Source organism: Mustela nigripes, chromosome 12 (assembly GCF_022355385.1).
Source record: "Mustela nigripes isolate SB6536 chromosome 12, MUSNIG.SB6536, whole genome shotgun sequence".
Lineage (NCBI taxonomy): Eukaryota > Metazoa > Chordata > Mammalia > Carnivora > Mustelidae > Mustela > Mustela nigripes.
This window is the reverse complement of record NC_081568.1, coordinates 30486052-30512093: the sequence shown is the minus strand read 5'-3', so window position 1 is coordinate 30512093 and position 26042 is coordinate 30486052. Positions and strand designations below refer to the sequence as shown.

The window sequence follows — 26042 nt, the reverse complement described above, 5'->3', positions numbered from 1 at the left end:
GGCTCTGCCTTCGGCTCAGGTCATGGTCTCAGGGTCCTGGGATCGAGCCCCATATCGGGCCCTCTGCTCAGTAGGGAGCCTGCTTCCTCCCCTCTCTCCACCTGCCTCTCTGCGTACTTGTGATCTCTCTCTCTCTCTGTCAAATAAATAAATAGATTAAAAAAAAATGACACACACAAAGAATAAAAGAGTAAAGGGAGTCATCAAGGGGAAAATGATCTAAAACAAATGAAGAAATTTAGGAAGGAACGAGTAGTGACAGAAAAGGCACATATATGACTAAATATAAAAAATACTGATTGTCGAAAGCAATTTTAATAATGTCTTATGTATTTTAAGTTATATTTAATATTAAAAGTTAGACCACAGTAATGCAGTAGCCATGGTGAGAGAGTTGATAAATGAGGTACAGTGGTTAAAAGTTTAAAATAAGTGACTTTAGCAAGATTTCTAAATACAAGGATAATACAAATAACTTGGATTTTTTTATACTAGCACCCAAAAGAGGGTGTAATAAACCACTTAATAATGTTCAAAAATAGCAAAACTAAGTCATGGTTTTAAAAGTCAGGATAATAATTTTGGGTTAGGTGGTGACTGAATTTAGGAATAAGGAGGCTTTAAGGATTCTAATGTCTTCTTCATCTGGTGCTAGTTAGAGGGATGGACTTAGTTTGAGAAAATACACCAAATCTTAGATTCATGGGTTGTGCATCTGAAATTTAATTGATACATTAAAAATACTCAAATTGGGCACCTGGGTGGCTCATTCTAGTCTGCCTTCTGCTCAAGCCATGTTCCCAGGGTCCTGGGATTGAGGCCACATCTGGCTTCCTGCTCAGCAGGGAGCCTGCTTCTCCATCTCCCCTTGCTCTTCCCCCTGCTCATGCTCTCTTGCTCTGTCAAATAAATAAAATCTTAAAATAAAATTAAAAATCACGCATACATTCCTTGATGATTAGTTTGAAGAACCAAGTTTCTCACACAGCATACCCAATAAAGATACAGAGAAGTGAAATTAATTTTAGCTTGTTACAGGAAGAATGTGTTTTATAATAAACACTAAATTTTTTCTTCTTTTTTTTCCATTAGCGAATTTTAGCACCCTATACTGATTTTCACTACAGACACAGTCCAGATACAGCTGAAGGACAACTCAAGTAAGTACCATTTGTTCCTAGTAATTTATAAGGTAGTGTGTATGTTGCTGTTAAAACTTTTAGGTTTGTCTGATTGCATGTAGAGTTAGAGCAAAGAGAGTTTAAGTAAATTCCTCAATGAGAGTATAAGTAAATTTTCACTAATAGGAAATTTATGTTGTGATTCTCATAATTAGCTGTGGTTTAAAAAAGAAAAAAGTTATGAGAAATTTAATGACTCAGAATTTCTTATTTAAAATAATGTAAGCTAGATTGCAATAAAAACCTAGATCTTTAATTATTTTTCTATTGTATGTATTTTTAGCATAATTATATTAAGAGACTTAAAAGAATGAAATAACAACAGGGAATAGAATGAAGAGCTGCCTTAACAAATTGACTAAGCAGAAAGATATTCTGTAGAATTTTGAAAGTAAGGTTAGTGGGAAAGTAAAAGGAGATAAAGTAAAGGTTGTTTTCTAGGAATGAGGTAGGGTAATTTTCAACATCTTTTTTAGAGAGAAAAGCCCATGTTCGTGGGGTATTTTGGGATAACTATAAATTGATTTAGAGATCAGTATATTAACATATTATCTGTAAAGATTTTGCAGATGGTGTGATGATAATAAATGTGCTATGAAGTGTTTTTCTAGTAGGATTATTGAATTATAGACATAAGCACTTATTTAATAGGTAGAATATAACTTAAAATTCTTAAGTTTTAGAATATTGTGAAATGGGATATTTTTATTGTTTTTCATTTTTCACTGTTTTTCATTTTTATGGAAGATAGTGAGTGGTTTTATATCTTTAATTACTTCTTTAACTATGGACTGATCCCACCCTAACATTTCATGACCTGAGCAAGAAATCAAAATAGATGTTCTCTGTTTAAGACTTCTCAAATCTTCCTCCTGCTGAGTTGTGAATTGGGATTCTTGGGCTCCTTTCCTGGCTTTTCCTGATGACATTTACTATTCTCCTTATTGATGGCAGAAATGCACTTTCCACTGTTAACTGACAAATTACTATGAATGTAGCAGCTTAAATAAATCAATTTATTAGCTCACAGTTCAGTAGGTCAGAAGAGGTCAGTCATATAAGAGCTGGCATAGCTTTTATCTGGAAGTTCTGATGAAAAATCCATTTCCAAGCTGATTCACGTTGTTGGCAGGATTTACTTCCTTGCTATTGTAAAACTGAGATCTCTGTTTCCTTGCTGTCAGCTGGGGCCTACTCTCAGTTTCCAGAGGTCACCCTTCTTCCTTGGCAATTGGCTCCCCTGTCTTCAAACAGAGCAGAAATTCCTGGAATCCTTTGCTTTGAATATCTTTCTCTTCTGCCATTAGCTAGTAAAAGCTCCATTTAGATCAAGCCTACCAGATGATCTCCCTGTCTTTTAAGATCTGCCAGGCTATATAAGGTTAAATTAGTCACAGTCATAGCAATGATACCATATTCACAGGATCCAGGGATAGGGCATGGAATCTTGAGGGCATGGTAGACATTTTTAGAATTCTGCCTACCAGAATGAGTGAGAGATGAGCCTGGCTGTTTTCAGAGTTGGAGGGATAAGGTACATTCTACCAAAATCCTTCCTTACCTGTTTGGTTCTGTGCTTTACTTTGATTTAGTTCCTGGAGTATGGGTGGTTTCTGGAGCATTGATACATTATGGCCAGGGAACAAGGGAAAATGGAGTGATTTTTTTTTTTTTTAATATTACAAATTTTTTGAGTAGGTTAGAGATGGATTACTAGGCAGTCACTGTAGGTATGTCATTAACATTTTCTTTTCTTTTGAAGAGAGAGGGAATGTAAGCAAGTGGGAGGGGCAGAAGGAGAGAGAAAGACTGAGAATCTTAAGCAGGCTCCTCGCTCAACCTGAACCCTGATGCGGAGCTCCATCTCATGATCTGAGCCTAAATCAAGAGTTGGATGCTTATTTGACTGAGTCACCCAGGCACTCCTGTCACTAACATTTTTTTTAAGATGTATTCATTTATTTGAGAGAGTATAAGCGGAGCGAGAGGGAGAAGCAGACTTCCCACTGAGCTGGGAGCCCTACATGGGGCTCTATCCCAGGACCTGGAGATTATGATTCAAACCAAAGGCAGATGCCCAGCCATCCAAGCCACCCAGGTGCCCCTGTCACTAACATCTTTACAAGAAGGAGCTGTTAAAACTTTATCCCGTAATTGTCCAATTCTCATTTCTTCCACCACCCTATCTTCTCATTTTAGTTTCTGTTACATTCTCATGTATTTGATGCTGCAGAGCTTAGTGTGGCTCGTTTGTGTATCTTTTTAAGTGTTTCATTTCTCTTTCACAGACTGCTCACTGTTCTTTAGCTTGATTTTCTTTCTTTCTTTTTTTTTTAAATCCAACCCCTCTATTTTTTTCTTTCCCAGTTCTCGGATATCTGTATTCTCACAACTGTTAAGGCCTTTATTAGGGAAGACAAAAAGCACAAAAAAACACAGACAGTTGAGAAAATAGAGGTGGTTAACATGGCATAAATAGTGTAAGATTGCTATTAAGTATTGAAACCGGCCATAAGTCATGTGTGGAAAATATTTATGAATATAATAGTTCTGTTGCTTGATTAATGGTCAAAAACTATTGCATAAGAAAACAGTATGATACTTGAATACTCAATTAGAGGAAAATAGCTGTGATATTAATAATATCTAGTTATTTCATATCAGTGAGTATATGGGTTGTTGAGCTTACATGTTAGAAATGCTAAAATAAAAAAAGAAAAGTAAATGCTGAAATAAGCTTGGGGCAAGAATTTTCAAGTGAAGAGAATATGTGTGGTAGGGCATCTGGTTGGCTTAGTGAGAAGAGAATATGACTCTTGATCTTGAGGTCATGAGTTCGAGCCCTACATTGGGTGTAGAGATTACATACATACATATATATACTTAAATAACAAACTTTTAAAAAAAGAAAGCAGCATGTGGTAAAAGTAAGAGATAATTTTCTTTGCTAAGGGGTAGCCTTTTGACAGGAATGCTTATTAAATAGGGTGGTGCTGTCTGTAGTGCTCAATTAGAGGTATTAATGAGGTATCTAAGAATAATTTTCAGGAAGAGCAGGAAAAGTAGAACCAAATTGAAAAGTGGAATTTATAACTTACTTTAAACTATGTTGGGAGTTTTAAATTGGGGCAGGGGTCAATACATAATTGGGTAATTTTCTTTGAGGTAGATCTGACCTTTTTTTAAAAAAACATGTTTTATTTCCTGTGTAAATATTTAAATGTTAACTAATGATAGGGGTTTTTTTCATGATTTGGTAGAGGGAAATCTCACTTTTTATTCTAACATTTAATTTTTTGCGCCCTGCACCCACCGGCTCTCAGAGAAGACAGAGAAGCGAGGTTTCTAGCCAGTAAGATGGGAATCATAGCAACATTCCGGTCATGGGCAGGTAAGTTACTTGTGCTGCTTAATAAGAAAAACTTGATTCATTTTTTCACATGTTAAATTACTATTGCAGCATCTAATTTAGATGTTAACCTGGTCTTAACTTTGTATGTTATTATTAGAGAGGGATTTGTACAAAATTACTAAAATTGACCATTTGTAAATCTGTGTGCTAATGATTACCTGGTTGATTAAAAAGTCTTGTTGTGGACATGAGCTTTCCATTTGCCTTAGGTAAATACCCAAATGGAATTGCTGAGTCACAAGGTGGATATATGTTTAGTTTTATAAGAAACTGCCAGACTTTTTCTCAAAATACTTAAACTATTTTATACTCCTGTCATCAGCATGTACAAGTTCCAGTTGCTTGCATCCTTTCCAGCATTTCACGTTGTCTTACATTTTAGCCATTCTGGTGGATGTGTCATGGTATCTAATTGTGAATGTTACTTAGCTTTCCATAGTGACTAATGATACTAATTTTGTATGTGTTTATTGGCTATTCACTTCCTTTGTGACATACTAATGTGCTTTAAATTGTTTGACTTAATTCTCCCACTTAAAATTTCAATCTATACAGATTATTTGAATTCTGCCAATTATAGTTTTTTTGTGCATTCAGTAAATTTTAAAATTACACTTTTTTTTTGTTTTTAAGATTTTATTTATTTATTTGACAGAGAGAGATCACAAATAGGCAGAGAGACAGGCAGAGAGAGAAGGTGGAGAAGCAGGCTCTTTGCTGAGCAGAGAGCCCGATGCGGGCTCCATCCCAGGACCCAGAGATCATGACCTGAGCGTAAGGCAGAGGCTTAACCCACTAAGCAACCCAGGCGCCCCTAGAAGTATGCTTTTAAAAGACAAATGCCAAGCAAATTTTTTCATTTCACTTTAGGTTAAGGAGGTATTAAGTAAGAGAGACAGAACATTGTTCTACTCTCTCTAGTATTCCGACTCTGGGACTCACTCATCGGCAAACAGGAAGAATACTATGCAGTCATTGATGAACTTTTTTGAGTATGCAACAAATATTTAAATTTAAATGATACAGGATAAAATTTAAATGATAAAATTACTGATAATCTCTAGTCAGTAGGGAAATGTTACTTATGATAACCAAATAATAGCATAATTTTGAAGTTATCTGGAAAAATATCACAGATTTTATATTATGAATACATTGCTCTATGTATTTTTTGACATTTAAATCAGTGATTTTTTTTTCTTTTTTATCCTCTTTAGGTATTATTAATTTGTGTAAACCTGGAAACTCTGGGATCCAGTCTCTAATTGGAGTACTTTGTATACCAAATATGGAAATAAGGGTAGGCAAAAGTTACTCTTACTGTTTTATTCCCAGACTTTTAACAGAGGAAATTAATTATTAAAAAAACTTATTTCACGTGTTGCTTTTTCCTCATGAATTGTTCATCTCTATCATAGAGCATTGAAAAAAATACTTGAATAAATATTTGCTACTTAAATGAACCCTAACACTAATGCAAATAATTTGAAATAGTGATGTTGTTAGGAACTATGACTGAATTAAAAACTGGATTAAAAAATACAAAATTAATTATGTTTTATTCATTTAAAAATGCAGACAGAGGAGGGCATTCTCATTGTGAAAGGTTCAAGCAATACAGAAATATATTTAGTAAAAAGTAAATATAGTATTTATGTATCTTATGCCTTCTAACTTATTATTTTTATTTATTTATTTATTTGACAGAGAGAAATCACAAGTAGTCGGAGAGGCAGGCAGAGAGAGAGAGAGGGAAGCAGGCTCCCTGCTGAGCAGAGAGCCCGATGTGGGACTCCATCCCAGGACCCTGAGATCATGACCTGAGCCGAAGGCAGCGGCTTAACCCACTGAGCCACCCAGTCGCCCCATGCCTTCTAACTTATGTTTTTATAAAATGAGTGGTGGTTTTCATTAAAATTGGGTCGTTAATATTTATGTGCTTATTTATTAGATATATTCCTAGATTATTAGTGCATTGTAATTTCTACCAAACAGCTAAAAGAAATTGAAATTGGAGGGGAAAATACGAGCTCTTCGGTGATTCTTCCTTTTCTACTTAAATGTTTTTAATTGTGCTTGAAAGAATAAAACTTGCCTTTTTCTTGTTTTTCTTTATATGAGCCAAACCTGGAGTTGAAAAACATTAGAAGATGTTAGCTAGGGGTTCCTTGCTTAAAATGTGAACTGAGAAACATTAGACCATGGAAATGGAAGGATATGATTTTAGATGGAAAGATATAAGCAGGGAACTAAAGGTTGGGGCCAGTTCATGGTGGCTGGCTTTGCAGGTGGTGAAAGAACGTGGTTTTTGGAGTTTGACCCACTATTTGATTCCTGATTTTAGTCTTTATAGTTCCGTGACCTTGGGCAAATTACATTTAAATCTTTTTCCATATGTACTACGGTGGGGATAATAAAAGATTAATTGAAAAGATTAAGTCGTGTATGTAGTAAGCACACCATAGTTATCTCTGCTCTAGTATAGACCTGAGATGGCAGTTTTCTAAAATAAGGAGTTCTCTTTCTATCTGTTTTTTTCTCTGTGAATAGGACATTTAAAACATCTGTTTTAAATTTTTTAATTTAAATGAAGATCCTTCCATAAAAATAAATGAACTGTATTTATTTGCACTTGCAGCGAGGTCTGCTTGAAGTGCTCTATGATATATTTCGTCTTCCTCTACCTGTTGTGACTGAAGAATTCATAGAAGCATTGCTCAGTGTAGGTAAGTATTGAAGTCCATTTGAATCTGTTCATATACTGTGATTTTTAAAATGGTTTATCTAATACACGGAGTCCCTCAAAGGCAAAATACTGAACTAAATATTGAATATTAAATGGAACATTTTCTTACGGCATCATCATAGCATAATAAATTAATATAAAAACAAAACCTTAAATAAATTTCAAAAAATAAGAAATGTTAATTTCTTTACCATCACCCTAGATATTGCAAATGAGCAGTGAAATTCATAGAAAAATGAACAAAGAAAGAAAGAGCAAAGATAAGAAACTGATGTAGTTCTCAAATTAGATTATTTAATCCTTGCTATAGTTGTATTTTACCCAAATGACTCCTAAGTCCCAGAATGAAAGAAGTTTAGATCTGTGTGTATCGATAAATCATTTATTTGCTGTATGCCTTTTCATTTTTTTTTTTAACATCTTTTAAAGATTTAGTTATGTATTTCAGTGGGGCAGGGGCAGCAGAGAAGGAGAGAATGTCCAGCAGACTCCTCGTTAAGGCCAGAGCCCCATGTGGGGCTCATTCTCACAACCCCTAGATCATGACCTGAGCCAAAATCGAGAGTTGGACATTTAATCCAACTGAGCCACCCAGGTGCCCCTCAGTCCTTTTTTTTAACCAATTTCTGTTTTTTTAACCATTTTACAACATTCTTTATAGCCTGAATAGCCAATGGTTAACTGATGTCTTTTAGTGATTTCTCACTTTCTTCTAACTACCTAATTTTAACTATTTTAGATCCAGGCAGATTCCAAGACAGTTGGAGGCTTTCAGATGGCTTTGTAGCAGCAGAAGCAAAAACTATTCTTCCTCATCGAGCCAGATCCAGGTAGAATTTAGGGAAATAGTTCAAATTTATTATAATTTACCGTTTTTTTGGTAAATCATGTAATATACTGAGCAGTTCTTAAACTGATTCTGTGCTGTTTATTTCTAGGCCAGACCTTATGGATAATTACTTGGCACTGATACTCTCTGCGTTTATTCGTAATGGGCTTCTAGAAGTAAGACTTACAAACCTTATTTTATTCTATTTTATTTTTTAAATTTTCTCTAACAGAGTTATTTCAGAGCAATAAGCATATGTGATGCTTAAATGTGTTCCTATGTACTGCTTTTGCAACGGTAATATTTTCTTTGTATTTTCAAAGGGTTTGGTTGAAGTGATAACAAACAGTGATGACCATATCTCAGTTAGAGCTACCATCCTTTTAGGAGAGCTTTTACATATGGTAAGTTGAACAACTTCTGATTATGTTTTATACCATTAATGTTTTAATTTATAAAATAATATTACTTTGTAGTATCTCAAAAAGTAAGTTTACTTTTTTTGAGTGTTTGTCTTTACGGTGTGAAGAACCCTTGATGCCTTGTATCTATCTATACATATATGTGTGTGTGTATAATGTGTATATATAGTATAAGCTAGTTTTTTAAATGGAACATGTAAAAATCAAAAAGTACTGAATATTGATTTTTATACCCACTTTTAATGTTAACATTTTGAGTCTTAAAAATCTTAATGTATCTCAAAAAGATTTGTTGCCTAATAAGCAAGAAATTACAAAACTAGATATTGCTTCAGTCAGGCAGCAGTGGAATTGATGCAGCAATTAGTGCCTGAATTTTAGAAAACTGAAAAAAATTCTAAGTATAATTCCCTTGTTTGAAAACATTTTTTGCAAACTTGTGAGTTTAGGCTTAGAAGGTGAGTTTTTTGTGTTTTTTTGTTTGTTTGTTTTGTTTTGGGGGGTGGTTTGCCTTGATTTTATGACGTCAGTAACTTCTGGAAATAAGGCGCTTAGGAAGTGATCCAACCATTATCTACTCCCAGCAAATCAAGCAATGGGAGAACTGATTGTTTTGCAAGATAGAATTCCTATTTCTAGGTCACCTGTTTGTTAATAGAATACTAAATAAAAACCATTTTAACTGGTTAAGGAAGAAGTAACCTTGTAGCAGATCTTTTTTAAAATTATGTTATGATCGTCTCATATTGGCAAAGTACATTTTTGTTTTTGTTGTTTCAGTCCTCCCCACCTCTAGTATTTTGTTTTGTTTTTTTTTTCCATGTAATAGGTGGGTTCTGTGAGTGAGGTAAAGAGAATTAAAGAGTTTAATGGTAACTGTTTTATTTACCAGCAAATTATTTAGCCACATGCTCTGTTCTCCTTCAGTCCATCCATGGAAGAATAAGTAATACTGCAGGTTTTCAGATCTGATTTTTTTGTTTCTTCAGATTTTATTTATTTGTTAGAGAAAGAGAGCACAAGCAGGGAGAGCGGCAGGCAGAGGGAGAAGCAGGCTCTCCTGAGCAAGGAGCCTGTGCAGAACTCGATCCCAGGACCCTTTCTGACCTGAACCAAAGGCAGACGCTTGACTGACTGAGCCACCCAGGCGTCCCTTCAGATCTGATTTTTATTTTTTTAATTGATTAAGTTTTTTAAAGATTTTAATTTATTTATTTGTCAGAGAGAGCATGCATGCGCACAAACACAAGCAGAGGGAGAAGCAGGCTCCCCGCCAAGCAAGGAGCCCGATGCAGGACTCTATCCCAGGACCCTGGGATTACTACCTGAGCTGAACGCAGATGCTTAAGCGACTGAACCACCCAGGCGTCCCTTTTATTTTAATTCTTAATATATCATTTCCTGTAAGATTATCAATATTTAGAATTTCATGTTCTTTATGAAGGAATCTTTTTTATAAATTTCATTTTTTCCTTCCTCCATGACCAGAATTCTAGATTCCCTTGAAATAAAAAAGCTGTTCATTTTGAATATAGTGGTGTTAGTTCATTGCTTGTTATGCTTACATTTTCTGGCTTCCACATTTGATTAATTTACTTATCCTCACTGGTAGAAAGCAGATTGTGTGGTGGGTTTTGTTTGGAAAGTAGGATTAATGTAATATTATAGCACTGGATCTAGGTTTTGATATGTAATCCTTTCAGATCATTTAAGAATTGAGTTTAATTGTAACTAAATTCATTTTAAGTTACCACTTAATGTTATAATAAAGGATCTGTAAAAATTTGGAGTTTTATTAATGTTATATGAGTCTGTATCTTCATTCAGTCTCATCCTTACTGAAAGTAGATAAGATAAATTATAAATAAGTATGTATTGGAAAGTGAATCATTAAGTTCATTTCATGAGTAAAAGCTTTAGTATTTATCTGTGGATAATCTATTATATAAAATATTCCTATTTGTCAGCTCCTAAAAAATACTATTTTTCATTTTTTAGGCAAATACAATACTTCCTCATTCACATAGCCATCATTTGCACTGCCTGCCAACCCTAATGAATATGGCTGCATCTTTTGATATTCCCAAGGAAAAGAGACTGTAAGTATCAGAGCTCTAGCAAAGACTGTGCCTGGTATATTTAATACCCATTTAGATGACCTTCTCTTCTTTTTAAAATTCTGTGTGTATATGTGAAGAGTTTGCTTGGAAATGCTTTTTGTGGGGGGCGGAGGGGTGGAATTCTTTTGGGATGCCTTACAGATGAGAGGAAAATTGATAGTATTATTTAATATAGTCTACAAAGTATTATAGCATAGTAAAATAAAATCAAGTTTTTCTAGCATGTTTCTGAACCAGGACATAAACTCTACCACATCGTTAAAAATGGTGTTTGAGAATTTTTTGGACTATTTTATGTTTTGAGTAGCAACTCGGGCTCTTTAATGTCTAAAGTACTTAAAGTTAATAAAGCACCAAGAATAGCAATGTATTCATTTGTATATGTGGTTAAAAACTTTGGAATTTAGTAACCCATACTATAGGCACTGAAGTAAGCTAAACTTTTAAATCTGAAGGAGATACTGCAAACAGAATTTATAAACAAAATATGCTAATACAGCTGTAGGTCTGCTGGAATTTCAGTGCTAATAATAAAATATAATTTAAAAGGTAAAGATGGAGAAGCTTGATTAGAAAGTGCTAGTAGGAATCTTTTTCATTTGGTTAAGATTATGTCTAAGCCAGAAGTCTGACTTCCTTCCGTCCTTCCTTCCTTTCTTTTTTTTCTTTAATTCTATCTGTTAGAAAAATCTATATATTTAGACTTTTTTGAAGTATTAGTGAGATATAGTTCATTAACTGTTCAGAACTGTGAATTTTATTGACAGTTATACAGTTCTTAAAAGTTCAGTTAGCTTTATTAATTCAGAAGTACATATATGGGCCTCACTATAAATAAATAACATTCTTTTAATTTTAACTCTGCCAGTGAATTTATTATTAAGTTTATTATTTAATACAATTAGATAAATTTATTATTTAATAGAATGAATAGAATGAACTTGTATTATAAACTGAGAGTTAACTAGGGATTATCTCAGTTATAACTCTAGGTAATGGTAGCTTTAGGTGTTTTTTTTTTTTTAAAGTTTATTTATTCAAGCAACCTATCTCTGTATTTACTGTGGGGCTCAAACTGATAAACCCGAGATCAAGAGCTAAATGCCCTACTGACTGAGCCAGCCAGAAGCCCCTTTAAGTTTCATGATGGATAGTAGTTTCATGATGGAAGAATGTGTTTTCTAAAGCCTGGTAGAGCTAACCTCTCTGGGTCAGATTATGGCCATGAATTTCAGGGTTCATCAGGAATTCAAATTTACCTTCAAAATTTCAGTAATAATAGTCTTATAATGGTTTTGTTTGTTTGTTTGTTTTTAGCTCAGCAAGCTTTCTTTACCTTCAATAGTTCCCAATCTGAGCACATCTCAAGGTTTTAAAATTTTAAATCTGATTTGTTTTTACCAGAAGTTCTGGAGTTGAGACTTGATTGCTACCAGATTCTTGAAAACTGTGCTTTTATGGACCACAAACAAGGAATTAAAAATAATGTTTAGAAGGATACCATTAACAGTTGCAGATCAGTGTGGGAAAATAGAGACTGTACAAACTGATACTGGAATCATCAGTTATCCACACGATGGGGAGAAATAAAATATTCCTGCCTTTTACCATAAGCAAAAATTCCTTTTAGGTGGATTAAGGATTTAAATGTGAAAAGCAAATTTTTAAACTTCCATAAGAAAAGAGAGAAAACTGGGTTCCTGACTTTTAGGAGTTCTTAAAACCAGTATTCAAAAAGTGCCCACCACCACAGAAGAAAAGATTAATAAATACATATTTAGTTGGGTCTACATACTGTTTCTTTCTTTCTTTTTTTTTTTTTTAAGATTTTATTTATTTATTCGACAGACAGCAATCACAAGTAGGCAGCGAGGCAGGCAGAGAGAGAGAGAGAAGAGGAAGCAGGCTCCCCGCTGAGCAGAGAGCCCGATGTGGGGCTCGACCCCAGGACCCTGGGATCATGATCTGAGCCGAAGGCAGAGGCTTTAACCCACTGAGCCACCCAGGCGCCCCTACATAGTGTTTCTTCATACAAATCAGCAGTGTTCTTGATTTTTTTTCTTTGTGGTTCAAATTTGATTAAATAATTTACTTTTTAGTAATAATCTCTAGCCTTGAATTTAAATGTTTTACTAATTTACCAAAGTGATCTGTAAAATTATGCTAGCTTTGCTACAGAATTAATTCATTTTTTTTAAATTAGGCGAGCCAGTGCAGCCTTGAACTGTTTAAAACGCTTCCATGAAATGAAGAAACGAGGACCTAAACCTTACAGCCTTCATTTAGATCACATTATTCAGAAAGCAATTGCAACCCACCAGAAACGGGATCAGTATCTCCGAGTTCAGAAAGATATATTTGTTCTTAAGGTACTGAAGTGGAATGTCGCAGTTTTTAACTTAGTTTCTTAATTTTTCACTGATGGATTTTACTATGCATATACTTGCTTGAGTTAGCAGTTTTATTCATGCTTATGGAATTTCAAATGGCTTTCTAGTTTTATAATGACTAGGCAGTTTAAAGTTATGTTTTTATAGCTTTTCAAAGTTAAAAAGCCTTGATAATTCATCCTTAAATGAAATTTAAATTGAAATTGAATTTTAAAAATTTGAACTTAGTTTTCTGAATGTGAAGATAATTTGCCTTAATTTTCCTTATTACTTTCTGATGATGTTAGGATACAGAGGAAGCCCTTCTAATGAACCTTAGAGATAGCCAAGTCCTTCAACATAAAGAGAATCTTGAATGGAATTGGAATCTTATAGGGACCATTCTTAAGGTAGGACAGACTACTTCTTGGTTATGGCTTCATTGTATTATTCATTGTAATTCATCATAATTATATTTTGTGAATTGATAAATACATATATGATATAATATATTATGTTTTTCTAGTGGCCAAATGTAAATCTAAGAAACTATAAAGATGAACAGTTGCATAGGTATGTAACAACTCTTTTGCATTTAAATTGAAAGAACTTATATTTGAATTATACCTGATACCCATGAAAAGTAATAATTGGTGTTTTAAAGATACATACAGGGGCACCTGGGTGGCTCAGTGGGTTAAAGCCTCTACCTTCAGCTCAGGTCATGATCTCAGAGTCCTGGGATCAATCCCCGCATCGGGCTCTCTGCTTAGCAGGGAGCCTGCTTCCCCTGCCCTCTATCTCTGCCTGCCTCTCTGCCTACTTGTGATCTCTGTCTGTCAAATAAATAAATTTTAAAAATCTTAAAAAAAAAAAAGACACATACATACATTTTAATAGTTGGTATTCAGTAGGGACATGTATACATTTTTGTGTATATTCTAACAACCCAAAAGCATCAGCTAATTCTTTTCTTAGTATTTATATTCTGGTTTTACTTTTGGAACATATGAAGTACTTCAGATGAAAGTTTCTCAAATGGGGGTAATTTCAACCATGTGTAATCTTAGCCCTAATGCATGAGGATGACATAATGAGGAGATAGTGTTACCCTCCTAAAATGATGGCCATTTTTACTATTCTGCTTCTACTTGCATTTGCATCTGACTTTGGAGGGTTAGCCATTTGTCTTCCTCTTTACATTCATTCCCCTTAACCAAGGTAAGGTGTTCTCCACACCTTTCATAAAACATACTAATGTTCATGGCATACACAGTACTTCAAGCTACTGTGCTGTTCCCTAGTAACCCCATGCATTTTTTACTCATTCTGAGTTTAGACTAATCCACTACCATTACTGATCTCATTCGATAAGAGAGCCTTTACTTCATGTTTCTGAAAAATTTATGTCCTTTATTATTTGGTTGTATTCATCTACTCATGATATTTAACTTAATATCTGTATTCAGTTTATACAAAACATATGTAAACTTGGAATAAAGAAGCTTAGCCTCAGCTTTCCATACTGGTTGAAAACAGGGACGAAGTCTCTTTCAGCTTTGTTTCTCCACATTCTGGAATTGGCACCATTATTGGATTGGATTGTAATGCATGAAATTAAATTGAACTGAGTTAAATAGAAGCTATGCCCGTAATGTTGAAAGTTATAACATTGAAATATAAATTATGTTAAAAAAAAAGAAATATAAATTATGTTCATTGCTTCATAAATTCAGTTTCTTAAATTTTACCTGCAGCTTGTGCTTTTTGTTTTTGCCTAATGGTGAAAAACAGACAGAATTGTAGTATGATTTATTTTGCTTACAATTATCCAGTGTAGGATTATTTTATAGAGTCATGGGACAAAGATTGTCACAAAATACAGTAGAAGAAAATTTTTATTCAGGGTTCTTCTTTGTATTATCCAAGCCTATCTTCTAGCTGTGTTACATCTGCATTTAGCCAGCTAGTGTCTTTGTTCTCTGATATTTCTTTGAGGCATCTCGCCATAAAATTCTTATTTTACAAACTATTCTTCACAATTAAGGCGGTTTTTTTTTTTGTGGTTTTTTTTTTTTTTTTTTTTTCTTGTATTTTGTTGTTTTTGCATGTGTGCATGTGGGTGTAATATACCAAATGTTTTTATTCCTTGCCATTTTTTTTAAACCCAAGACACATTCAAGACTTTATTATTATTTTAAGCTTTGGTTAAGATTTTAAAGTAATTTTGGTTTCTTTTTTGCTAATTTTATTTTGCTCTTAGGTTTGTACGAAGACTACTTTACTTTTATAAGCCCAGCAGTAAATTATATGCCAACCTGGATCTGGATTTTGCCAAGTCCAAGCAGCTCACAGTTGTGGGTTGCCAGTTTACAGAATTTCTTCTTGAGTCCGAAGAGGTAATAAGCATTTTGAGTATTTTCCAGAGCAAATGTTTTTCACTAAATTTTCCCTCTTCCTTTTATTTCTGAGTATATAAGTTGTATTTAGAAACATAAGGAATGAGCTCAGACCTGACTTTGTCACTAGGTAGTTATGTGACTTTAGACAGCTTATGTGTCTTATAGAAGACCTGGTTTTCTCTGTAAAATGGGAGATAATACCATCTTCCTGCAGGATAGTGTTGAATGAAATTTAAAAGAACATACTTGGTGGTTGATATCCATTATTAGTAACTTTATCATTATCATTACATTTTTTGGATTTGATTAAAATTAATTTTCTAATTATAGTCACTAAGTGCTTTTCCAGTAATATCACAATGTATTTGCTTTTAGGATGGGCAAGGATACTTAGAAGATCTGGTAAAAGATATTGTTCAGTGGCTCAATGCTTCATCTGGAATGAAACCTGAAAGAAGTCTTCAAAATAATGGTTTATTGACTACCCTTAGTCAACACTACTTTTTATTTATTGGAACACTTTCTTGCCACCCTCATGGAGTCAAAATGCTGGAAAAATGCAGCGTATTTCAATGGTAGTTGTTTCAGTATATTCCTGAACTTAATCTTTAATGTAGTCAGAAGTAGCATGCTTCTTATTCCATGTACATAAATTTGGTAAATTCTGTTAAAACGCCCCCAAAATTAGAGTTATCTTTTGCTTTGTTACTCTTTTTTATGTGATATTTATCATTAAATACTTTTTTCTAGAAATGCTTGTTTATATTTTCATTCCCCCCTCCCCCCTTTTTTTTTAAAGTCTCCTTAATCTCTGTTCCTTGAAAAACCAAGATCACTTACTGAAACTGACCGTTTCTAGCTTGGACTACAGCAGAGATGGCTTGGCAAGAGTTATCCTTTCCAAAATCCTTACTGCAGCCACTGATGTGAGTATAACATTAACAGAACTGTATTTTTTATAGCTGTATTTTTTTTATTTTACTTCATAAAATTTAGCCAAGCAAAATTAATTACTAATTCTAAGAATAGGGTATGGGGTTTGAGTTTACTTTAAAATAGTAGTTCCTCCATGGGGCGCCTTCCTGGGTGGTTCAGTCAGTTAATCGACTGCTTTTGGCTCAGATCAGGATACTAGGGTCCTGGGATCAAGCCCAATATCAAGTTCCCTGCTCAGTGAAGGGGAACCTGCTTATCCCTTTCCCTCTGCCACTTCCTTCTGCCTGTGCTCTCCTGCTCTCTCTCTCTCTGTCAAATAAGTAAATAAAACCTTTAAAAATAATAATAAAAATAAAACAGTAGTTCCTCCAAGGAACCATATACAGTACTCATTTCTTTCTATAAAGGGGAAGAAGCAGCTAGATTAAAGCAAATATTTTATTTACCTAGTACTAAGAAAATATATCAGGGGCTAGACCCTCAATTCCATTTCTTCTGCTCTTTTCAAATAGCAAAACTGTCCCAAAACAGTGTCCAAATAGACTATCCATGAAGTTTGGGTTTTATTTGTTTGTTTTTATATTTTCATTTCTCTTTGTAGGCCTGCAGGCTGTATGCAACAAAACATTTAAGAGTATTATTGAGAGCTAATGTTGAATTCTTCAATAATTGGGGCATTGAATTACTAGTTACCCAGCTACATGATAAAAACAAAACGATTTCTTCTGAAGCTCTTGATATTCTTGATGAAGCATGTGAAGACAAGGTGAAGGTTTATTACTTTATAATAAAATACTTGGACATGATTTTTATTCAGTTATTTTAATTATTAAACTTTATTAAAGTACTGAATTTTAATAGAAAATTATGTAAAATTATAATGTACTTAATATAGGTGTTTTGGAAACAACTTACTTTCGTTTTGCAATTGTTAATTTGCCTGATAATTACTTTCTTTAGGCCAATCTTCATGCTCTTATTCAGATGAAGCCAGCTTTATCCCACCTTGGAGACAAGGGTTTGCTTCTTCTCCTGAGGTAAATGTTAAGTAAATTTAAAATGTTCAGTAAATTTTAAGTAAATGTTAAGTAAATTTTTCTTGTAGTTATGTTTTTTGTTCTGTTCTCTTTAGCAGTGTATTTTAAAGCTGGATTCAATCCAAACAGGAAACACTTTAAAGAGTTTAGTGTTAACTTCTGAAAGAGGCCTATTTTAGAATCTTAGATATCCTTTAATACTGAAACTCTGTCTTTTCATTGTTTTCCCTAATGTTTATTTTACATTTCTATATCTCCTCATAATTTTCATGACATTTTCTTTACTGTGGTTGAATTCATGTGTTTTGCAAGATTATGAAAATTTATTTATATTTGAAATTATAGTAAATAATAGTTGACCTTTTACTGTCAGGATGAAACTATTCCTAAAGTCTTTTAGCTCTTTAAACATGGTATTGCTTAAGATATTTTTGCAATATCTTGTGGTCAGGCTCTGTGTTAAACTAAATTGTTTTAATTTACAGATTTCTTTCCATCCCAAAAGGATTTTCCTATCTGAATGAAAGAGGTTATGTAGCAAAACAATTGGAAAAGTGGCACAAGGTAATTTTCTGTTGAGTAAGCTTCAGTTTATATCTTAGGAAATAGATCTGTGAATTTAGAGGATTTTTTTATATCAGTGTTTTGAAGCTTAAGAGGTCAAATATTTAAACATTCATATGGGAGGTTGGGGAGCCAGGTGGTGAGTATTATGGAGGGCATGTATGGCATGGAGCACTGGGTGTGGTGCATAAACAATAAATTCTGTTACGCTGAAAAGAAATAAAACAACAACAACAAGATTTAAACATTCATATGAAGTCATCTTAAATTCTATGTAATTATTTGTGTTTATTTTTCCATTTTCTAAACCACCTTGTTTTATAGCAAACCTACTGATTTTGTGTCCATTCTATTGTAATTTTTCTTTCACTTTAATTGCTATAATCTACTGGTTTAATTTTTTAACCCTATTTACTATCATTTCTTTTATTCTTGGGTCCTTTTTGATAGCCCTTTTAAGCTATAACTAAAACAATTTTCCTAAATAAAGGAAGATTATAAAATGATTCTACCAAGCAGATCTAATAATCTAATTAAACTTTATTTTAAGATGCTACTTGACATAAATCTGAGAATGTACTTCAGAATAACTGAGAAGTTATTAGTTAACTTCCTAGCTTTTCTTTAGTTGGTCATCATCGTGATTTTATTTTGTTTGAAGCATTCTTAATTGTCAAACATCTTAGAAACCCATGGATAAGCAATGCTAATGTAAATAATTTTTAGGTTTTTCATAATTTCAATCATTGTCTATATTGAACCATATTTCACAAGAAATTCTCATTTTTAAAAAAAATATTGTAACTATAAAACTAGGCACAGTGTCTGGGTGGCTCAGTTGGTTAAGCATCTGCCTTCGGCTCAGGTCGTTATCCCAGTGATCAAGCCCCATGTCCAGTTCCCTGCTCAGTGGGGAGCCTGCTTTTCCCTCTGCCTCTCCCCTGCTTGTGCTTGCTTTCTCTCTCTCTCTCTGAATAAATAAGTAAAATCTTTAAAAAAAAAAAAAACGTGATTTAGGGATTAAGTCTTTCAATAATTAATGAATTGGAGAATTAAAATAAGATGTGATAGTTTTATTTCATAAATAGAAGTTATTTAAACAAATTACCATAGTAAAATTGGTCACCTTATTATACAATTTATAGTATTAGAAAATTGCTTAGCATATCTAGTATAGTACTTTCAAATAGTAGGTATAAAATATAACTTGTAACAAAGGCCTGTGCATATAAGGAAACACAAAGGAAGGGTTAATGATTCTGCCTAGGGATTAGAATTAGCAAAAGAAATGTTGGGTGGGTTGAGGAAAGGATATGCTATTTGAAATGGTCTTGAGGAGTAGGCAAATAAGTTGGATGAAGGGTATTCAAGGCCGAGGGTGCAGAATAATAAATCTGTATAGATTATTGGAACTTCAGATTTGTGAAGAATGCTATATTCCACTGTAGTTGCGGTGAGGCTAAGTGAGGAGTGGCAAGATAAGGCTAGAATGGTAAGTTAGAACTAGATTATAGAAGGCCTTATAAACCACATTATGTCATTAATGTATTCCAGTTTAATTGGAAGTGGGGGAATTATAGGTGTTTAAAGAGTAGTCGTAATCAGAGCTGTGCTTTAGAAACATGACAGGTCGCAGTGTAGGAGTGGATATTTGATTATCAAAGGTAAAGCCTAGGAATATTGAGACCAGTTAAGAAGAAAGATTTGATAAGAATGTGAACTTCAGTGGTGCTGAGATGGAATAGGCAGGGATACATTTTCTGGACATCTTTGAACTAAGATGGACAGGATGTGTGGACAGATTGGATATAATGAATGAAGAGTCCATCTTGACTCTTTGGCTTTCTAATCTGCGTGACTGAGCATGCAGTGAACCACCACGAAGAGATTGCCATTACAGGGGTGCCTGGGTGGCTCATTCGGTAAAGGATCTGCGTTTGGTTCAGGTCATGATCCCAGCATCCTGGGATGGAGCCCCAGGTCACGCTTCTTGCTCAGTGGGGAGTCTGCTTCTCCCTTTCCTTTTGCCCCTCCCCCCCACTTGGTGTTCACTCATGTTCTATTTTAAATAAATAAATTTTTAAAAATCCTCAAAAAAGAGATTGTGATCACAAAAAATGGTATGCAGGTTGAGGATAATGAATTTTGAGTATGTTGAGTATGTTGAATTGAGTATGTTGAATTGTATTGCTTTGGGATCACCAAAGATGGTATCCAGAATATATTTGGAATTGTGGATCTAGAGCTCAGGTATGTGCTAGAAGATCACAATTTGGGAGTCTTCAGTATATAGTAGTAGTTGAAACCTGAAATGAGTGAGATCATCAGGGAAGATATAAAGAACAAAAAAAAAAAAAAGAAAGGAAGGAAGGAAGGAGAGAAAGAAGGAGGGAAAAAGATTGGAAATTGCTCCCTAAAGAACATTCTGGTTTAATGAGCAGAATAGAAGGACAAAGACACTGAGAAAATTGCCAAAGAGAATGGTGTCACTAAAGGATGCTTCAGGAAGGAGAGGCCAGTGATAGATATTTGATAGAGGTCAAATAAGATGAACAATAGAAAATAGCTGTTGAATTTGACAGTTTGGTCATTGGTGAATTTTGCTAGAGCATTTTCAGTAGAAAGTTACAAACATGCTGAATTGCAGTTACAGTTAGTTAAGCAGTTAATGGAAGGTGTAAAAATAAAGACAACATAATCTCTCTTGAATTAGAGAAAAGGAGAAAGGAAAAGAACTTACTGATTACCTACCATTTCAAGTCTTACTTCATTTAATCTTCAGGGCAGTCCTGTGAAATACATTCTGTTGTTTCTATTTTGTGAATGAAAATTTGGAGGCTAAAAAGAGTAAACTTTATCCTAGATGAGTAATTTATCCTAGGTCACAGAACTTAAAAAATAGCAGAACAGGGATGCTTTTTGATTCCAAAGCCCATGTTCACTGTATTTGATTTCCTCCCAGTAGCTTATGGCATGCCAACATGGACTGAGACTATCTCTGTTTCAAGGTAATAAAACCTCCAGGTCAGTACAGTATTAAAAACTCACTCATTCAATTTAAAACTTCACCCTAGCATCCAGACATAGAAACACTGCAGTGGAGGGATGATTCAGTTTATCTCATCACTCTTTGTGCTCCTCCTCCTCTCCATTTACTAGCTGTCTGCCAGTTTAGGGCCTCTTCAGCTTGAGAGCGGGAGGAGGAAGAAGAGGCATGGGGCTAAGAACAGACTGACTTATTTGGTGCAATTTTTATCTGGGCTGTTTAGCTTTGAGTTTGGCAGATTTCAGGTGTTAATTCTTCTACGTGAGCATTACTTTCAAGATCTCACCACTGTGCATCTCTCATTTTCAGTTCCCTTGACTAGGGCAGTCAAGGGCTCCTCTGCCTACACACTTACATTGCCTCCTGGTAGGTGGAGGTCCACCCCTCAGTTGGGATTTTCTTGCCCCTCCAGATTGCTCCTTTTGGGCAGAATCCTCAGGATGACCTGCATAAGAAACTCAGTATATTTCACAGCTATAAACCATACCCCTGACCTTTGGCTAGTGTTTTCCAAATGAATGCCTTTGGTGAAAAGATTTAACCACAGGAATGTAACTACTCCTGTGCAAAGCTCAGAATATCTGCCTTTTTTGCCATAAGATTTTCATTAAAAAATTTTTTTAAAGATTTTTTTATTTATTCATTTGATAGCGAGAGATCACAAGTAGGCAGAGCAGCAGGTGGGGGGTGGGGAGAGCAGATTCCCTGCTGAGCAGAGAGCCCTATGCAGACTCAATCCCAGGACCCTGAGATCATGACCTGAGCTGAAGGCAGAGGCTTAACCCACTGAGCCACCCAGGTGCCTCTAAGATTTTCATATGTAGAGGAAAGTTTGGTAGTAGTGTAGTGGTAATAGTAGCAGTAGTAATAATTATGGTATGCTCATAGTATTAAAACCTCATATTACTATTACAAAGTAAATATGGAACCTAAAGGAAAAATAGGAAAAGTACGTTTTTAAAGGCTTTAAGAAGGGAATTAAGGTAACTCACCAAATTAAAGTTGTCTGAAATGGTTTTGAATGAAAAATGTTTCTCTGTGCGCTTATTCTGTCTTTTCTGAAGGTAATGTCTGTAATAGTCTATTTTGTGTGCATTCAGAGATGTTCTATCCCTCTATAAGTATATACTCTTTATTTAAAAATACGAATGTGTTCTGTTTTCAAGAGTAGATAATAAGTTTTTCATTTAGCAGTATATTTGAGGGATCTTTTCAGGGCTGTACATTTAAATCTAGCTTGTTCTTTTTAATGGCTGCGTCGTCCATTGTATGAATGTACCTTAGCTTTTATACCACTCCTGAATTGACATTGTTTTCAACTTTTTTTGTTTTGTAAACCATGTTTGCTGGATATTCTTCTGTATGCCTTTGCATGCTTGTACGTGTATTTCTGTAGGATAAATTTCTAAAAGTGTAGTTGAGTCAAAAACTATGTGAAGTAACATTTTTGATACATACTGCCAAATTGCTTTCCAGAGAATTCTACCAATTCCTTCTGAGCAGTTTAAAGTAGAGATCTTTTAACATTTACCCTAAAGATACAAATGTAGTGATTTGAAGGGACACCCATACCCCAGTGTTTATAACAGCAATGTCCACAATAGCCGAACTATGGAAAAACCCCAGATGTCCCATTGACAGCTGGGATAAAGAAGATGTGGTATATGTGCAGACACAGGAATACTACGCAGCCATCAAAAAACCGAAATCTTACCATTTGCAATGATGTGGATGGAATTACAGGGTATTATAGTAAGCAAAATAAGTCAATCAGAGAGAGACAGGTGTTATATGATCTCATATTAAGGAATAAAACAGGATCATAGGGGAAGAGAGGAAAAAAATAAAACAAGATGAAAACAGAAAGGGAGACAAACCATAAGAGACTTTTTTTTTTTTTTTTTGGAGAGAGAGAGAGAGCAAGAAAGGGAACACAAGTAGGGGGAATGGGAGAGGGAGAATCAGTCTTCCTTCTGAGCAGGAATCCTGATGTAGGACTCAATCCCAGAACTCTGGGATCATGACATGAGCTGAAAGCAGATGCTTAATAACTGAGCCACACAGGTTCCTCAAGAGACTCTTAATTATCAGAACCAAACTGAGGGTTGGTGGAGGGGTGGGATGGGGTAACTGGGTGATAGACATTAAGAGGGGCATGTAATGAGCCCTGGGTGTTATATAAGACTGATGAATCACAGGCCTGTACCTCTGAAACCAATAATATGTTATATGTTAACTAATTGAATTTAAATTAAAAAACAGTTTGAAAAAGGAAAAAATAAAGTAGAGATCTTTTGCAATAAAGATGGAAGTATGACTGATTTTCAATTTAAAGAATTTAAAAGTTTTTCAAGTTTTGGTTGGCAACATTTTTTACATTTGACTTGATTTAAATCAGTAAGGAAAGCGATACTAGTTTTTGCCAAAAGATGCTAAAATGATACAATTCATTTAATTTTCTTTTTAAGATTTCTAGTGAATATGCTTATGGTTTAATAATACGAGGCCAGCTTTTGTTTGTATTTAATGGAGAAGATAAAAAACAAAACTAGTAACTTACTTATGTGGACTCTAAAATACTAATTGAAATTGGGAATAAGAGTATAAGCAGAAAGCTTTTAGATATGATAGAACATTTGCAATCATAATACGTGTTCTACCATTTTAAAAATGTCTTAAATTTCCTGTGCAGGTGTTCAGTTTTCTCATATTTATGCTTTTAAGATTTGGCATGTACCTAACATGTTATAAATTTAGTGAATAATATGATACTCTGTATAACTAAAGCAATATTATCTTCCAGGAATATAATTCAAAATACGTTGACTTGATTGAGGAACAACTTAATGAAGCACTTACTACTTATCGAAAGCCAATTGATGGTGACAACTATGTTCGTCGGAGTAACCAAAGGTACAGTCTAGTTAATGGAATAATTTATTACTGGTCCTCTAATATAAAATTCAAACCCAGTTCATAATATTCTTTATTTTTAAAAATTTTCGAAGTATTTGGAAATTTTATTTCCTTCACTGACATAAGAAAAAAATCTTAAAAGCATAGCATTGACTGCTCAAGAATTCCAGTGGCACTCATAACATGCTGAATACCCTTACTAATATAATTATGTATCTTCCATGCTCTTACCCTAGCCTGTTTTTCTGGTCTCAGCTCTCACAATTTACTCATTACTTTGAGGCCAGCTAACCTGTTACTTTTCTGGAGCTCCTCATGCTTTTCCACTTACATATTTTTATGTATGCCAAGAGATTATATCTTTATCTACTACTTTATTAGTAGTCCTTGTTTTAATTAGCATATTGTAAATGAGGCAGTAGGATATCAATCATCTTTATTTATGCTAGATTACAGCGTCCTCATGTCTACCTGCCTGTACACCTCTATGGACAACTGGTACACCACAAAACAGGCTGTCATTTGTTGGAAGTACAGGTAAAAACACAATTTATTTGTTTTAAATAGCTACAATCATAGAAAAAAATCTTAATATTGCTAAAGTGTAGTACCTTTGCAAAAACTTCTCAAAAGCCTTAAAGTTAGCAGCATTAATAATGCTTTTAAAGCCTTCTATCTTATAACTGACTTAGGCTGTGTTTGTAATCCTTAGGTGTAGCACTGGTGTGCATGCCTTTCCCTGACTTACCCGTCACCTTTTGCATAGCTAATACGTTATGTAGAGTAAGTGAGCCACTTAAAGTAAAGTCTGAGTTCTGTCCTTTGTAGTTTGTTGGAAAGTTCATCTCTTTTGTAGAAACATACTGAAAAACTGAATTTCTTCATTGTTCTTTTGGGGAATTTAAACTGAACCTAAATTTTTGGTGAACAACAAACTGGAAATACTAATTGCTGTTTGTTTGTACCTCCCTATTCTCATATGTTTTATGGAATATAACAGGCTTTGTGTCAAGCAGTTATTCTTTGATTATATGCACACCAAATTTATGGCTGTGAATATGTCTTGGCTATTAAGTGTTTTCAATAAATGCAACTTTTTTCTTACTTTAGAAATAGATACAGAAGTATTTGCATGTGTGTCTTTTGAACAATAGTAATCTGGCAGTTTAGTTCATTTTTGTATCAGTGTTCATCCCAGGAAAAAATGTTTTACATAAATGTACTCTATAGTGTACTATTTTTATATTAAGTCTATGAAGACTTTTGGAGCACATATCTTTACAGTATTTTTTTTATTCATTAGTATTAGGTTCTATTTTAAAAAACTGATTATTATGACTAATATTTTTATAATACGAGGTACCAAGTGCTTTGTTAAGGACTTCCTATGTAATGCTTACGTCATTACACCATATGAAACAGATCTCTCTTTTAGAGATTGGAAATCAAGGGATGGGGGATTAACTCACTTGCTCAAAACCACATAGCTCCTAAGTGCTCACTGTAGAATATGAATTTAGAACCTCCTCATTAATGCTGCTTAAAAAAGTTTACATAAAATTATTTTAAATACGTAAAAGTTACTAAATGCAAACCTTAAAAATTTGATTTTAAGATGCTTTGAAAACATATTGTTACTCATGTTTTTTTTTTTCTTTCTCCAGAATATCATTACTGAACTCTGTCACAATGTTCGTAGTCCAGATTTGGATAAATGGGAAGAAATTAAAAAACTGAAAGCATCTCTTTGGGCCTTGGTTTGTAATAAACTTCTATAAGATCTTCATCATTTTTAGATTTTTAAAATTTTTTCCATTAATAATAAATAAAAATCATTTTATTTAGAACTTATTCTCAGATTAATATTCTAGGACCAAAATTGTTTCTGCCCATTTTAAACATTTTTAAGCTATTAGTTTTTTTGCTAAGACAAATGAAGCATTAATTTTTCAAGTTCTGTATTTAAGGTTTCTTTTCACATTTTTTTTTCTCTCTCATAGATGGGGTTAAATTTCTTCTTAGCTTTCCAAATTTCTTGAAAGAGTTACTCTTATAAATATAT

The 26042-nt window shown here is 34.0% G+C and overlaps 1 protein-coding gene across 5 annotated transcripts in view; it reads left to right on the top strand.

Annotated features, from left to right (window-relative positions):
• RICTOR (RPTOR independent companion of MTOR complex 2) overlaps positions 1-26042 on the top strand; it is a 129400-nt gene that overhangs the window by 79104 nt on the left and 24254 nt on the right. For all 5 annotated transcript variants that reach the window (XM_059417025.1, XM_059417022.1, XM_059417023.1 and 2 more), the window contains exons 9-28: positions 1093-1160; positions 4505-4572; positions 5811-5893; positions 7232-7319; positions 8079-8169; positions 8278-8344; positions 8492-8572; positions 10589-10689; positions 12914-13079; positions 13388-13489; positions 13606-13652; positions 15343-15478; positions 15857-16056; positions 16281-16407; positions 17019-17183; positions 17378-17454; positions 17940-18018; positions 23868-23977; positions 24430-24517; positions 25645-25737. In XM_059417025.1, the coding sequence (XP_059273008.1) occupies positions 1093-1160; positions 4505-4572; positions 5811-5893; positions 7232-7319; positions 8079-8169; positions 8278-8344; positions 8492-8572; positions 10589-10689; positions 12914-13079; positions 13388-13489; positions 13606-13652; positions 15343-15478; positions 15857-16056; positions 16281-16407; positions 17019-17183; positions 17378-17454; positions 17940-18018; positions 23868-23977; positions 24430-24517; positions 25645-25737 (2037 nt within the window). The remainder of the gene's footprint in view (positions 1-1092; positions 1161-4504; positions 4573-5810; positions 5894-7231; positions 7320-8078; positions 8170-8277; positions 8345-8491; positions 8573-10588; positions 10690-12913; positions 13080-13387; positions 13490-13605; positions 13653-15342; positions 15479-15856; positions 16057-16280; positions 16408-17018; positions 17184-17377; positions 17455-17939; positions 18019-23867; positions 23978-24429; positions 24518-25644; positions 25738-26042) is intronic.